General features: G+C 41.7%; 1 protein-coding gene across 1 annotated transcript; it reads right to left on the bottom strand.

Moving 5' to 3' along the window:
- Window positions 1-348: 348 nt before the first annotated feature.
- On the bottom strand, window positions 349-11,894 carry LOC129851430 (tubby-related protein 1-like). The gene is made up of 13 exons (XM_055917950.1): window positions 11,699-11,894; window positions 7,766-7,889; window positions 7,354-7,491; window positions 7,124-7,246; window positions 6,745-6,858; window positions 6,328-6,492; window positions 6,146-6,225; window positions 5,199-5,366; window positions 4,899-5,011; window positions 4,636-4,744; window positions 3,134-3,232; window positions 1,891-2,062; window positions 349-1,624 (listed from the first exon to the last, which is right to left on the bottom strand). The coding sequence occupies exons 1-13, from the start codon at window positions 11,711-11,713 to the stop codon at window positions 1,491-1,493; spliced, it is 1,554 nt and encodes a 517-aa protein (XP_055773925.1). The 5' UTR covers window positions 11,714-11,894; the 3' UTR covers window positions 349-1,490.
- Between the last annotated feature and the right edge of the window lie 5,491 nt (window positions 11,895-17,385).

Below are 17,385 nucleotides of genomic sequence, written 5' to 3'. Positions count from 1 at the left end.
TCAGCTGTCAGCCCAAACAGGTTTTTCCTCCTAAATTCAAGTTTCTTCTCTCACCCCACATTTTGTATGGCAACAACTTCTGCAGAACAGTACGACTGTCTCAGAAAACTAGAAAACAAACAACTGATTATTTTGAAACCAATGTTCTCATCATAACTGCTGACATTGTGTCATAAAGAAGTGACATTCAAAAGCAAGAGGTCGAATCAATGTAGGTTCCCAGGGAGCATTGAGTTGCCAATTATCTATCAAGTTAACACTAATATAATACTGTGTCAAATGCACAATAAACTATACAGCATAATGTTGAGTGTTTCCTGTATGCAAAATACATTTATCCTGTAAGAATTCATTTTAAACATGTCATACTTTATTTGTAGATTAATTCATTATTGAGCATGTTATCTTCAAGCCTGCACTTTGACTTTCTATCAAGAGAAGTTCACAAGAGACTGAAATGCATTGTTTACCTTTGGAACATATATTAACTATCCTTATCAAAACAACAATGGTCCACATCAGTGCCTTATATTTGTCAATATCTGTCAATATAAGGCTCTTGTCCACATGATACATACAAAGACAGAATCTAGCCTAAGAGAGAACATATAACTTAAAAAGGCAGGTATCAGAACAACAACAAAATTGTCACTTGAGTGGAATGAGAACAGCAAATGAGATGATTAGAGAAACACTTGTGACTGTGGGTACAAGCATAGTACCTTATACCTTTGCCTCATAACTGTTCACAATGAAACCTCTAATTTGTCAAATTAAGTCAATTTCATAATCTGGAAATACCACAAATAATGCATGGAAACATACATAACCCTAAAAATAATAAGAACAAGTAGGCCTAAATAAATATACTTTGACATATTTTGAAATTCATTTTCTATAAGTCCACGTAGACACAGTTTTGTTTTACCAATATATACATTTTTTTACCAATAGATACATTTTTTACCGACACATTACTGGATTTGTATTCCAAATTAAACGCAACAGAATGAATGAATATTGGACATGTACTATGCTATAAAAGCATTGACGTAGGTGGAAAATAGGCTTTCACTCTTCCGATGTCACTTTCATCCCCCAATTGGTCCACATCCCCCTACACTGAAATGGTGTAATGCCAATTCCAAAGCACCAAAGCTCCAGTGCTCAGACTCGCATGGTGCATCAGCATCCCCTCTCGTCCGTCACTGCACTCAAGGATCTCCAATTGGTAAAAATAATCTGGTTCCCAGAAAAGCTCATGATTATCATTGCAATGAGACACAAACATACAAAACAATCCCGAGGCAGTCCATGTGATATGAAATGCACTTGGACCCCCATCTCATCTAGGACTTCCGTCCTTCTATGTACCTTGCACTGATGTTGAGAAATGGTGAAGGAGATTCTTCTTTCTGGTAGTTGGCATCTGTATGCCAATAACGAGTTGCAGCAGCTTGAGGAGGCACCAGAGCCTAAATGGTTCCCTCTTATTCACAGGTTATTTTGCCATCGAAGCTTGATAGAGCGATGGCAAAGGCCTGCACTGCACACATGGGGTAGCTATAGTCCAGAGTGAAGGCATCGTCTGCTACTCGTCCAAACTGCATCACAATATAGTCCACTAGAATAAGAAAATAAATAAAATATTTTAAACACACAAAAAAAACATTTATTCTTAACAAGAAAATGGCAAATTACATTTTAGCTAAAAACTCCCAGAAAATATACTGTATTTGGGAGTTTTGTGACTTTATTCAACCTTATTCAACTTGTTTTATTCTTAGACTTTTGTTCACCTGTATTATTTATGATATGTACTAGAAATAAACAATATGTAAATAATGTAATGATTGCGGATGAGAATTTGTGGTTTGAGTCTTTTCTCACAATCCTTGCTGTGGACGATTTGAAAGTTCTTGATGGAGGCTTGTGTGACCCTGCCGTTGAAGTTCAGCACATGGGACGCCGTCTCCTCATTCCACGTGGGAGTCTTGTTGTGGAGTTCGATTATATTGTCCAACTTTCTATTCTGGAACTTCATCAGTAAACCATCGTTGTCCTGAAGAAATGGGGGTGGAAGATACGCAGCAACATTAGCTAGGTCGTTCCATGAAATTAGTGCCTTTTGCCTCCCATTTATATTTTAAGTAGAAATTTTGCACAAATATAGAATTTTAAAAGCCTATTATATTCAATTAAATGTCCTTTAATATAGACCACAAAAAAAAAATTAAAGCCCGAGTTATTTTGTTGCTTTGACACAGTCATTTCTGAAGATTATTTATTTCATGTGATTAGTGATTTATTTACGTCTGTCCCTCATTTTAAGGTCAACCCTGTTACGTGAACTGAGCTCCCATTTTAATATGGTGAAACTTCCTTTTGAAAAAAAACATTTTTAAAGAAACATTTAACATCTAATAGTGAAATCATAGAGTAAAAGCAGGTGAGCTGGTTGTACTGTTTTTGGGCATTTTCTGGTGGAAAACTGAGTGGGTCGAGCATAACACGTCAACACTGTTACCCATAGATAGACAGGCTAGAATGTAAAAATAAATCAGAATTGTGAAGCTTACATTCAATTACCACTTCCTTTTGTACACAAAAAGCTTTCATTCTGCATGGCACAAGGGGATTTAAGGATGATTTAAGATGATATAATCAACCCTGTTACGGTCAACCCTGATACAGACAACCAGGTTACGGTCAACACTGTTACGGTCAACCGTGTTTCGGTCAACCCTTTTACTTTATTTAGCACTTATTACTAAGCACTTACTATAGTCACATTTTTATTTAACATCTTGAAATAGGAAAATATGTATTTTATGAAGTTGTACATGTGGTCTTTATGACAGACTCTTAAAATAAGGTGACATCAAGTAATTGTTTTACCAAGTTACACATCTCTAAAGGCACCAAATTGGTAGAATGACCCAGCTGGCCACAATAACAATATGGATAATGAGGAATAATGTGATAAAATCATCAGATATACTGTACCATACTGTATGTAGCTTACACAGCATGTAACGTCCTACAAAGAGGAAATCATGATGAACAGCACCGCTGTTCCGTCCTCATCCATAACTCTGACAGAATGACATCTGTACAACAACGGTTTGCTTACACTGCGAGGTCGGATGGGTACTCGTTCACTGTCCTTGCCCATCCCTGGGATGATGACGGTCAACCTTCTGGGACCCTTCATTCCCAAGACATTTGTTTCCTATACCCAAAGGTCAGAGAGATAAGAAGCGGAATTAGGAATAACATTTTTAGGGAAGTTGGATTCCATCATAGATCAATTTAAACTAAGATTTTGTAATAACAATCTAATAATTAACAGTCTATGAACTACATTGAACAAAAATATAAATGCAACATGTAAAGTGTTGGTCCCATGTTTCATGAGCTGAAATAAAAGATACCAGAAATTTTTCATACACACAAAAAGCTTATTTCTCTCAGATTTTGTGAACAAATTTGTTTACATCCCTGTTAGTGAGAATTTTTCATTTACCAAGATAATCCATCCACCTGACAGGTGTGCCATTCCAAGAAGCTGATTAAACAGCATGATCATTTCACAGGTGCACCTTGTGATGGGGACAATATATGGTCACTCTAAAATGTGCAGGTTTGTCACACAACACAGTTTTGAGGGAGCGTGCAATTGGCATGCTGGCTCATGGAATATTCACCAGAGGTGTTGCCAGATAATTTAATGTTAATTCCTCTACCATAAGCTGCCTCCAACATCGTTTTAGAAAATTTGGGAGTATGTCCAACCGCCGACCACGTGTACGGCGTTGTGTGGGCGAATGGTTTGCTGACATCAACGTTGTGAACAGTGTGCCCCATGGTGGTCGGTGGGGTTATGGTATGGGCAGGCATAAGCTACAGACAACAAACACAATTGCATTTTATCGATGGCACAGAGATACCGTGACGAAATCCAGAGGCCCATTGTTGTGCCATTCATCTGCCGCCATCAGCTGATGTTTCAGCATGATAATGCACGGTCCACTTCGCAAGGATCTGTACACAATTCCTGGAAGCTGAAAATGTCCCATGTCTTCCATGGCCTGCATACTCACCAGACATGTCACCAACTGAGCATTTTTGGGATGCTCTGGATCAATGTGTACAACGGCGTGTTTCAGTTCACGCCAATATCCAGCAACTTCTCACAGCCATTAAAGAGGAGTGGGACAACATTCCACAGGCCACAATAAACAGCCTGATCAACTCTATGTGAAGGAGATGTGTCACGCTGCATGAGGCAAATGGGGGTCACACTGGTTTTCTGATCCAGGCCCCTACCTTTTTTTAAGGTATCTGTGACCAACAGATGCGTATCTATATTCCCAGTCATGTGAAATCCATAGATTAGGGCCTCATGAATTGAATTCAATCGACTGATTTCCTAATATGAACTGTAACTCAGTAAAATCTTTGAAATTGTTGCATATTGCATTTATATTTTTGTTCAGTATACTTATAGCCCCTTTACAAACCCTTTATAACCCCATTTACTATACCATAATAATTAGCAGTTTATAAAATAATTATGAACCCTTTGGAAAAACCTTTATAAATGGTTCATTAATGTACATTTCAAAGCCTTACGTAAATAATGGCTGCTAATTCTTGGCGAGCGTTGGACATGTCTGGTAGAGCTCTGTCTGGGTGCAGTGCATTATCAAACACTGTGAACTTCGTGCCCAAGTAGTTGGACCTATGGTGTGTAAAGAATCACTCCGTGAATTACACAAGTTTAAAGAATCACTCCATGAATTATACAAGTTTATGAAATGCCTGATTACAGTTGCAATAAAATATGTTTTATGGAAATGTTACAGTTTGATCTATAAATGTAGGTTACAGCATACCTCAACTTTCCAATGAAATTTTCTCCACCCCGAGACAAGTCTGTGGGGTCTATGGAGATGAGGTAATTGGAGGTTGTGCTTTTCTTTCGTTTTCTCCCAGCCAGTAGAAAGACCTGTAAAAACACAGAATTAATCCCCTGGACAATGATTCCTCAAATGCATATCATACTGTATCACAAGTCCACAACGTGGTTTTATGCTCGTTGGCTCCATCTCGGATTGGTTTCAAAATGAATCTCAAATCTCTAAAGCTGTGTGTGACAGTAAACCCCCTAAACCTGTCCTCTGAGAGTGCCTCACCTTCTTTTCATTGTCCAGGTGGAGATAGTATGTGGGGTATAGGCCTTTGTCCAAGCCCCTCTGGTCCCGGGTCACCTTGCATTTGACAGTCACCCCCTGCTGGGCTGGCTGCAGAACAAACTCCTCCAGGCTGTCAAACTCAATGTCCGGGGACGGAGGCCTCTCCTCCTGGATGTGGGACAGGAAAAATATGGTTATAAGCTTATCAGCATCTTTAACCAATGTTCGTTTGGGGACCTTTTAGGTTAATTTATACGTAATACTTTATCAAAGGATTGCAGAATTGTATACCCCACCCGCCATCACTGTGGCAAGACTGTGACCTAGCTAACTAAACAGACTGTGACCTAGCTAACTAAACAGACTATGACCTAGCTAACTAAATAGACTATGACCTAGCTAACTAAACAGTCTATGACCTAGCTAACTAAATAGACTATGACCTAGCTAACTAAACAGACTATGACCTAGCTAACTAAACAGACTATGACCTAGCTAACTAAACAGTCTATGACCTAGCTAACTAAACAGACTATGACCTAGCTAACTAAACAGACTATGACCTAGCTAACTAAACAGTCTATGACCCAGCTAACTAAACATACTATGACCTAGCTAACTAAACAGACTATGACCTAGCTAACTAAACAGACTATGACCTAGCTAACTAAACAGACTATGACCTAGCTAACTAAACAGACTATGACCTAGCTAACTAAACAGACTATGACCTAGCTAACTAAACAGACTATGACCTAGCTAACTAAACAGACTATGACCTAGCTAACTAAACAGACTATGACCTAGCTAACTAAACAGACTATGACCTAGCTAACTAAACAGAGTATGACCTAGCTAACTAAACAGACTATGACCTAGCTAACTAAACAGACTATGACCTAGCTAACTAAACAGACTATGACCTAGCTAACTAAACTGACACAAACCTTTTTCTTCTTCCCTTTTCCCTTTTTCTTTTTTCCTTTTTCTGCCTCGGAGTCAGAATCATCACTGTCTGATGCTTTGGCTGGTAGGAAATAGAACGTTAGGGAAATATCAGACAACTTTATTTTACTGACCAGCAAGAATATGGTCAAACACCGGAGCTGATTTAATTATAACAGAAAACACTTGCCTTTCTTCTTCTTCTTCTTGTCCTTGTCTTTGTCCTTGTCTTTGTCCTTGTCCCCCCCTGCTGAGAACATGGATGCTGGGTTGGCGTTCTCCTTCTTCTTTGATTTTGACTTGCTGGACTTGGTTTCTGGTTCGCTGTCTTCACTATCTGATTCGGCTGCTGGTTTAAGAGAATACACTTCAGGTTATGATCGTATCACAGTGTACCTACAGTGCTTTACCAATGGTACTGTGACACTGCAGTATGTGCTCTTGCAGAAGGGGTGTGAGACTTCCGATGTTGGAGATGTTTAGACACAAATCTTACATGACGATGGGTTATTGATTCTCAACCACAAAGTCAATCATTATCCCTAAAGTTGCAGCAGTTTAAAATGAGTACTTAAAGCTGTAGTGTTAAGGCTTACTGTACCTTTCTTCTTGCTCTTGGAGTCTGACTTATCCTTATCTCCATTTACAGAGAAGAGAGAAGCTGGTTCCTTTTTCTTGGTGTCTTTCTTAGATTTTTTGTCAGACTCTTTGTCATCTGAAAAAAGACGTGAGACGAAAATACTTCTATCAGTGATGCTATTTCGTTTATATGTTTTGCACACTGTCTTGTTGTGTAATCTGCAACAGCTTGTTAGGTGATGACAGCATAAGGCTGTGGCCTTCCGCCTCGTGTGCAGGACTAGTGTTTCCTTTCACTCAACATTACAATTCAATCTCCTACCTAATCCTCTTAAAACAGGTCTTATTCTTGTTGTCTACAAACTCCTTTAAGAAAATTGCTTTCCTATACATCTGCCCACCTTTAGCGTTGGATTTCTTCTCTTTGCCATCTTTTTCAGAACCTTCCTTTGTGGTCTTTTTCTTTGTCTTCTTTTGTGGAGTCTCTTCCTCATCATCGTCGTCGTCATCTTCTGTATCTGAACCTTGGGTAGAAAAGAAGAGTACATTTTATTGGGTTTTACAGAAGTTTTGATGCTATAACATGCAGTTCACCTTGAGCATAATACCAGTTATGTTTCTGACTGCTCACCTTTCTTTTTCTTTGGCACACTTTTTGTTTTCTTCTTTGGCTCCTCTTTCTCTTTTTCTATCCCTTTCCCCTTCTCTTTCACCTTTTCTGTTATAGTTTTTTCTTCATCTGCTTTCTTTTTCTTTACCTTTTTTCCATCTATTTGACAAACGTAATGAAGAGAAACAACATCGTTAAGAAGATTGAGGGATGACCTCCAAAGAAATGTAATGTTTTGATAAATTTATTCATTACATTTTTAAGCCGCTCACTCTATCTCAGATAAAAAATATATTTTTAAGAATCAACATTTTGGCAGCAAGTTGACTTCGCCTGGGTTCTCAGACAGTCTGTTTGCTGGCAAAATGGTGATCTTTCACACAATAATTTCCATATATCTCTTTGGAAGATATCTCATCGGAACTGTCCGTACTTTGAACTGCAGGACTCTCCTCTCCAGACAGGTCATCGCTCTTCTTGCTCTTGGTCTTTTTGGGCTTTGCGTCGGCACCATTGGTGGCTGAGCTCGCTGTCTCTGCCTTCTTCTTCTTTGGCTTCTAGAAAGCATTATCTATAGGAAGAAGAGTCAGGTATGAGATGAGGAGAGGAGAGAGGGTCAGACACCAGAGACAGATGACACAGATCACTTCAGAAAGTGTTGACTTACCCCTTGACTTATTCCACATTTTGTTGTGTTACAGACTGAATTCAAAATTGATTAAATATACGTTTTTTCACAACCATCTATACACAATACCCCATAATGAAATAGTGAAAACATGTTTTTAGAAAATGAAGCACATTTATTGAAAAGGAAAAACAGTAATATCTCATTTACATAAATATTCACACCCATGAGTCAATACTTTGTAGAAGAACATTTGGCAGCGATTACAGATTTGAGTCTTTCTGGGTTAGTCCCTTGATTTTCCAACATTTGCACATGATAATTATCAAAATTCTTCAAGCTCTGTCAAATTGGTTATTGATCACTGCTAAACAACCATTTTCAGGTCTTGCCATAGATTTTCAAGTTGATTTAAGTCAAATCTGTAACTCGGCCACTCAGGAACATTCCCCGCCTTCTTGGTAAGCAACTCCAGTATAGATTTGGCCATGTGTTTTAGATTATTGTCCAACTAAACGGTGAATTCATCTCCCAGTGTCTAGTGGAAAGCAGACTGAACAGGTTTTCCTCTAGGATTTTGCCTGTGCTTAGCTCCATTCCGGGTTCTTTTTTATTCTGAAAAACTCCCCAGTCCTTCACGATTACAAGCATACCCATAACATGATGCAGCTACCACTATGCTTGAAAATATGGAGAGTGGTACTCAGTAATGTGCTGTATTGGATTTGCTTCCAACATAACGTATTGTATTCAGGACAAAAAGTGAAATGCTTTGTCACATTTTTTGCAGTATTACATTAGTGCCTTGTTACAAACAGGATGCATGTTTTGGAATATTTGTATTCTGTACAGGCTTCCTTCTTATCACTCTGTCAATTAGGTTAGTATTGTGGAATAACTACAATATTTTTAATCATCCCATCACAACCATTAAACTCTGTAACTCTACCTTTTGCATGAAGCATGCATGTATGTCAATGTGCACTGGTGTAAAGTACTTATGTAAAAAATACTTTAAAGTACTGCTTAAGTAGTTTTGGGGGTATCTGTACTTTATCTGTAATTTTACTTCACTACATTCCTCAAGAAAATAATCTACTTTTTACTCCATACATTTTCCCTGACATCCAAAAGTTATTGGTACATTTTGAATGCTGAGCAGGACAGGAAAATGGTCCAATTCAAGAGGGCATCCCTGGTCATCCCTACTACCTCTGATCTGTCAGACTCACTAAACACACATGCTTTGTTTGTAAATTATGTCTGACTGTTGGAGTGTGCCCCTGGCTATCTTTAAAATAAAAAATAAAATGGTGTCCGTGATTTATTTCGAATTCAAGGCACACTTAACCAGCATGGCTACCACAGCATTCTGCAGCAATACGCCATCCCATCTGGTTTGCTCTTAGTGGGACTATTATTTGTTTTTCAACAGGATAATCACCCAACACACCTCCAGGCTATGTAGGGGCTATTTGACCAAGAAGGAGAGTGATGGAGTGCTGCATCAGAAGACCTGGCCTCCACAGTCACCCGACTTCAACCCAATTGAGATGGTTTGGGATGAGTTGGACCGCAGAGTGAAGGAAAAGCAATCAACAAGTGCTCAGCATGTGTGGGAACTACTTCAAAACTGTTGGAAAAGCATTCCAGGTGAAGCTGGTTGAGAGAATGTCAAGAGTGTGCAAAGCTGTCATCAAGGCAAAGGGTGGCTACTTTGAAGAAACTAAAATATACATATATATTTTGGTTACTACATGATTTCATGTGTGTTATTTCATAGTTTTGTAGAAAATAGTCAACTTTTTTTTTTTAACTGGAATGGGTAGGTGTGTCCAAACTTTTGACTGGTACTGTATATTGGTCGATTTCTTTTGTAAAATTAACCAACAAGCTATCTACCTTTAATAAACATCTATCTGGTGGCTTGCTAGCTAGTTAGTCCCATGCCAATTTCAAGTCTTTCTAAACTAATATCTGACTAACTCAGAAATATGATGAAAGTTAACTGGCAAGCGCATCATGCTTTCTGACATTATGTTAGCTAGCTGTCCCCAGTTAGATAATGTGTTTTTACTTATTGCATATGCATGTACTTTTCCCACCACTGGAAATGTGTGCTTAGGAGCATGAGGATTTTAGTGACTTACCATTCAAAAGACAGTGGAATGTGCAAGCAGAAAGGTATGGAGAAAGAAACAAGTCAAACACTGTACATTTCAAATCACACTACTATAAATACAGTACACTTGATTATCCAAAAATGCATATTTTCTTAGTACAGAGTTTCAAGACATTTTCCTATAACTGATTTGCTTTCGAAAAGGAAATAGTAATCAATCCATTAATATCTTCATTTGGAACAGATAATAATCATTAGAATATTCTAGTTAATCTATTTTATGTAACCTGTCCTAATGACACAGTGACCTAACAAACTGGTCAGGACTGAGAAAATCCCAGTCAGCTGCCTCAGTCACGTGAGCATGTTGCGTCACATACAGTGTTACAGAGGTTATGTAGTTGTATATTAGTTGTAGTAATAGTGTTTTAGAGATTTACATATCAACTGCACAAGGCTGCTCCGGAAAACAAGTATAGAAAGTAATGGCTCTGGTCTTTTAAATCAATGCAAATGTAACTGAAATTGGGCAGATGTTTTACTTGCATCCTTAAAAACACTCGTGTGCAGTTGGAAGTGCACAGGACAACCCAACTCTATTCAAACACAAGCACATACAGCGTCTCTCCCAATTAGTCCCATGTCCCACAGTAACCAGACAGTTGTCCACTATATGAGCCTTGATCTGGTATTATGTCAACCAACCTCCCAGAAATCCCTTTCAACACAACACACCACAACCCAGCATCCCAAGACACCGAGGATAAGGATGTCAGCCACTGTGATCCTGCTGGTCATTTGAACACTGACTGACGGGGTGCAGCGATGGATGTCCACGGTAATCCGATTAAGATGTGGCTCTATTTCTGTCCTCACCTTAGACAAGCTGTCACTTGAGTAATGGCAGCCTACAGGCCCAGCATACAGGCAAAGCCGTCAGGCAATTGTGAGGGGGGAAACCGATGACCGAATTCAAAATCATTGCATCAATATGTTTAAGGAAACAATAGTTTTAATATTTTTGTATCCTTCAGATAGGTAAATACTTCCCCCTCAGTTGTAATGGACATGAGGCATCTGACAGTGGGGCAGAGAAGGAAGAGGCAAATGATCCACTCTCATCTTACCACCTGTGGGTTTTTCACCATGACGTGATAGCCAATGACAACCACAGTCCATTAACAACAGTCTTTCTGAAATAAATCTGGGTAGTATGTCCATAAAATAGGAGGAGAGACATGATTGGTTGTTTCATGAATGACAGACAACATAGAACCCCCTCCCAAGTCTTTCCCACACTACAGCACATTTATCCCAGAACCTCCACACAACTCAGTGGCTAATTCTACATAACCAGCACTACTATGGACAACAGGCCAGGCTGGGGGAAATCAACTACAACTGTACAACTGCAACTGGTCTTCTATCCAGTGAATTGTCTAACGATCTAGAGGAAATAACTTTAAGTCATTCATCTGTATTCATCTAAACACCATGACAGTATATCTGAATCAAAATGCTACATAAAGAAATGCTCTAAGTTCATCACCATTATTCCCTCTCTCACATCCTTTCAACAACAAAAGCTCTTCAAAACACAATTTCTATAACGTTACCTTCTCTGCAGACATGGTGTGGCCAGTGACTTCGGCTCTAATAAACTACAAACTCCTCTTTACCGAAAACGTTCTTAGTAAAAAGAAAGACAAAATGAGGCAATTCAACACAATGGAGGTTAATTAAGAGAGTGAGGAGCCTTGAACTGAATGGTTCATCATCAGCAGAAAGTTGCTAATAGGATTTGCGTGTAAAGCCATCTGTTCTTCAGAGACAGAGACACGTCAACAGGATGAACCAACATGGCGTGGGACTAGGGGTGAGGAGTGTGTTACGAGTACACAGAGGACAAGCACAGGTCCACTATATACATCTTGACACCCCCCTCCTGGATGTAATGGTCGATGTGACTCATAACCAACCAACTTTGTCTCGGACACAACAATTTATTCTCACATGACCAAAAAAAGTGGCGCAAATAGACATGTAGATGAACAGCTAGTGTCTTAACTATGGACAAAAAAGACACGCCCAGCTACCTAGATGTGGTTTTTGTTATGGTGGACTTTCCCCTTCTGTGGAGTGGACTCATCTTGAGACCAGTGGAATACATTATGAAATAGCATGACACTTTTTAATAGTTATTTTACTCAGACACTCGTTATGGCACGACAGAAATGACATTGTGTTGAATTGAGCTGACAGTATTCATTATTCTTCATGATAGAGTGTGATGTCTGTTCTACAAAATGTATATCTATAGAATTGCACTCTCCAGAACACATCCCAGCAGAGGTTGGTTTGTGCCATTATTATTATTGGTCTGCATCACCAGGGGCACACTGCCTGCCCTCCAGGACACGTACAGCACCTGGTGTCACAGGAAGGCCAAAAAGATCATCAAGGACATCAACCACCTGAGCCACGGCCTGTTCACCCCACTTTCATCCAGAAGGCGAGGTCAGAACAGGTGCATCAAAGCCAGGACAGAGAGACTGAAAAACAGCTTCTATCTCAAGGCCATCAGACTGTTAAATAGCCATCACTAGCCGGCTACCACCCGGTTACTCAACCCTGCACCTTAAGGGCTGATGCCCTATATACATAGACATGGAATCACTGGCCACTTGAATAATGGAACACTAGTCACTTTAATAATGTTTACATTTAGCTGTACTCATTTCAAATGTATATGCTGTATTCTTTTCTACTCTATTTTAGTCAATGTCACTTCGACATTGCTCGTCCTAATATATGTAGTGCATTCAGAGAGTATTCAGATCCCTTTACTTTTTCTGCATTTTGTTACGTTACAGCCTTGTTCTAAAACGGAGTAAATAAAATATAAAAAATCCTCATCAATCTACACACAATATCCCATAATGACAGAGCGAAAACAGGTTTCTTGAATTTTTTGAGTATTAAAAATAAAAAACAGAAATACCTTATTGTAACGTACAGCAGGTCAGCCACCAGGGGGAGACTCGTCGAGGCCTGGTGACAGACGGAGTATTCATCACGAGGCGATGACTTCCTCTGCTGGACGTGCCAGGTCTCGACGGGCTCTCCAGCCAGGACTAATTGGGGCTGATTGTGGTTGGTAAGTAATCAAGGGCTGATTGCTCACCTTCTGGACGGGTCCCATAAAGCTGCCAGAAGGGCAGCACAAGGGAGAAGGGACTGGGGGAAGAAAGGTTACTACCGTATAGTTGGGGATGGTTCCAGAGGTAAAAGGAGGGAGTTCAGTTTTTGTTCCCCACAGGATACAGCAAGACCTGAATCCTGTGAGGGTCTCATCGGGGACACCTATTCTTTTATTCTGGTTTGTTATTCAAATAAACACCCTTGAAACTGAGGTAATCCTACTCTGTCCGTGTCTGGTCTGTGTAAACGTTTTGACCAAACCCCCTAGTCTGCCACATTATTTACATAAGTATTCAGACCCTTTGCTATGAGACTCGAAAATTGAGCTCAGATGCATCCTGTTTCCATTGATCATCATTGAGATGTTTCTACAACTTCATTGGAGTCCACCTGAGGTAAATTCAATTGATTGGACATGATTTGGGAAGGCAGGATTGTGTCGAGGCACAGATCTAGGAAAGGTTACCAAAACATTTCTGCATCATTGAAGATCCTCAAGAACACAGTGGCCTCCATCGTTCTTAAATGGAAGAAGTTTGGAACAACCAAGACTCATCCTAGAGCTGGCCGTCTGGCCAAACTGAGCAATAGGGGGAGAAGGGTCTTGGTCAGGGAGGTGACCAAGAACACAATGGTCACTCTGAACCTTCCAGAAGGACAAACATCTCTGGAGCACTCCACCAATCAGGCCTTTATGGTAGAGTGGCCAGACAGAAGCCACTCCTCAGCAAAGTGCACATGACAGCCCACTTGGAATTTGCCAAATGGCACCGAAAGACTCTCGGACCATGACAAACAAGATTCTCTGGTCTGATGAAACCAAGATTTGGCCTGAATACCAAGCGACATGTCTGGAAGAAACCTGGCACCATCCCTACGGTGAAGCATGGTGGTGGCAGCATCATGCTGTGGGGAGGTTTTTCAGCGGCAGGGACTGGGGGACTAGTCAGGATCAACGGAAAGATGAGCAGAGCAAAGTACAGAGATATTCTTGATGAAAACCTGCTCCAGAGTCCTCAGGACCTCAGACTGGGGCGAAGATTCACCTTCGAACAGGACAATGATCCTAAGCACACAGCCAAGACAACGCAGGAGTATCTGAAAGTCCTTGAGTGGCCCAGCCTGAGCCTGGACTTGAACCCGATCAAACATCTCTGGAGAGACCTGAAAAATTCTGTGCAGCAATGCTTCCCATCCAAGCTGACAGAGCTTTAGAGGATCTGCAGAGAAGAATGGGATCAACTCCCCAAATACAGTTGTGCCAAGCTTGTAGAGTCATACCCAAGAAGACTCGATGCTGTAATCGCTGCCAAAGATGCTTCAACAAAGTACTGAGTGAAGGGTCTGAAAACTTATGTAAATGTGATATTTCCGCTTTTCTATTTTTTATACATTTGCAAATCGATGCTTGAGATCCAAAAACACCCTATCGGCAGCTGGGGACCATGTGAAAGGCACATTAGAAGAAGTGAGTGCAGAGTGGGGAGAAGCCAGGGTGCTGTAACACCGAATTAAGCGGCGGTAGAAATGTGCAAATTCCAGAATACGATTCAGCTACACTCTAGAGGTGCGTTGGGGCAAATCCACCACCACTCTCACCTTGTCAGGATCCATCTGAACGTTCCCTCCAGCGATGACGTATCCCAGAAAAGAGATAGTGAAGCGATGGAATTCACACTTCTCTGCTTTCTCAAACAATTGGTTCTCCAGGAGGCTCCGGAGGACTTGTTGGACATGGAGGACATGCTTTTGAGCAGAACGGGAAAAAACAAGGATGTCATCGAGGTAGACAAACACAAACCGACTCATCATGTCGTGGAGCACATCGTTGACCAGGGCCTGGAACACTGTGGGAGCATTGTTGAGTCCAAACGGCATGACCAGGTACTCGTAGTGTCCGTTAGCCGTTTTGAAGGCTGTCTTCCACTCGTCTCCTTCCTGTATCCGAACTGGGTGGTAGGCGTTCCTAAGGTCCAACTTAGAAAATATGGTTGCCCCCAGGAGAGGTTCAAATACCGAGGAGAGGACTGGTAGAGGGTAACAATTCTTTACAGTGATGTCATTGAGACCCCGTCAGTCGATAAATGGACGCAGGGTCTTGTCCTTCTTTTCTACAAAGAAGAAACCTGCGCCGGCAGTAGAGGCAGAAGGACGAATGCTCCCAGCAGCCAGAGAGTACTCAATGTACTCCTCCGTGGTCTTGGTCTCAGGGCCAGACAGGGAATATAGCCGCACATGCGGCGGTGTGGTGCCTGGGAGGAGATCAATGGCACAACCGAAGGGACAATGCGGAGGAAGGGAGGTTGCGCGAACCTTGCTGAACACCTCCAGGCGGTCCTGGTACTCTGCAGGAACGGTGGAGAAATCCAAGGCTTTTCCAAAGCCCACAGGAGGACATCCCGGCGCAGGCTGTGTCGCCTTAAGGCAATGTGAGTAGCAGAACGGGCTCCAACCCAGGATAGATCCAGTGGTCCAGTCAATCAGGGGGTTGCGCCTCTGGAGCCATGAAAATCCCAATACAGGAACATGGGGTGATTCAATAAGTAGAAGCTGTATGGACCGTGATTTCCCGACACTCACAGGTTAATGGGAACCGTATTGCTTCTACACCTGCATTGCTTGCTGTTTGGGGTTTTAGGCTGGGTTTCTGTACAGCACTTTGAGATATCAGCTGATGTAAGAAGGGCTTTATAAATAAATTTGATTTGATTTATTGTGAGTGACCCTGCCATTGGAGCGTCCGTCCAGTGCTCTAGCGTCCATGGGAACGGAGAGGAGTTGTGTGCAGATACCCAGCTCATATACTAGAGTAGCGTCCACAAAGCTTTAGTCAGCCCCAGAGTCAATGAGCACCCGGAGAGATTTAGACCGGTCAGCCCACAGCAGGATAACATGGGGAGGAGTATGAGTAATAGGAATTTGGAGACTCCCTGTATGGCCCACCAGCATACACATACCTACAGATGAGCCTGGTCTTTTACTGGACAGGTTAATATATGATGTCCTGTAATACCACAATACAGGAAACTGTTGGAGCTCTGCCTGCGTAATCAATCCTTAGGCAACAATCTAGCTCTGCCCAGTTGCATAGGCTCTGGAGTAAACGAGTCTCCGATGATTCCCGATGGGTCTCGCGTAACTTCGGATCCTCTTGGGAATGCCGTCGTCGGGGACTTCCGGGGTTCTTCCAAGGGGAAAAAGCAGCCGTGGACAAGCGAGTGTGGCCGAGAACTGACCTCTCCCTCCTGCGTATCCGTAGGAGCCCATCGATCCTTATGGTTAAGGCTATGAGGGAGCCGAGGTCCAAGGGTAACTCCCGAGCCGTGAGCTCGTCTTAAATAATCCATAATCCTAATAATCCATGAAGGAAGGTGTCGAACAGGGACTCCAGATTCCAGACACTCTTGGCGGCCAATATGCGAAAGTCTACCATGTAGTCTGCCACAGTATGTGAGTCTTGACATGGTAGAAGTGGCTTTCGGGCCGCCTCTCTCCCGGACACCGGAGAAGCGAACACCTTCCTCACCTCCATCACTAAATCCTCGAGACAAAGGCAAATGGCAGATTGTTGCTCCCAAACCGCCGTAGCCCAGGTGAGCGCCCATCTAGATATCAGCGTTATGAGATATGATATCTTCGAACGATCTGAAGGAAACAGAGAGGGCTGCAGCTCAAAGATGAGGGAGCACTGGGAAAGAAACGCCCGGCAGGTTCCAGGATCCCCAGCATAGCACTCCGGAGGAGGTAAGCGGGGTTCTCGGGAAGCCGGGGTAGGCTGGACAAAATCACCACTGGTAGTGGTGAGCGTCCGGGAGGTCTGCAGTTGTGGCATGCTGCCTGATAGATAGTGCACAGAATTGCTCTAGTAATGAGTTGAAATCCTGGTCATGGCGTTCTGCCAAAGTATGGAGTCCTTCCAAAAGGTTCTGGAGTAGCTCCTCATTTCTTCCAATTGTGGCTCCATGCAGGGAGACAGTGTTGCGGAGCTGGTCCGAGTCTGCTGGGTCAGTCATGGCCAGTTCATACTATAACGACACAGGATGAGACCCAAATGCAGACACAGGTGGCAGATGATTTGAGTCTCTGATATTTATTAATAGAC

The sequence above is a fragment of the Salvelinus fontinalis genome, chromosome 3 (genome assembly GCF_029448725.1).
Source record: "Salvelinus fontinalis isolate EN_2023a chromosome 3, ASM2944872v1, whole genome shotgun sequence".
In the NCBI taxonomy this organism is placed as follows: Eukaryota; Metazoa; Chordata; class Actinopteri; order Salmoniformes; family Salmonidae; genus Salvelinus; species Salvelinus fontinalis.
This window is presented reverse-complemented; position numbering and strand designations above follow the sequence as displayed.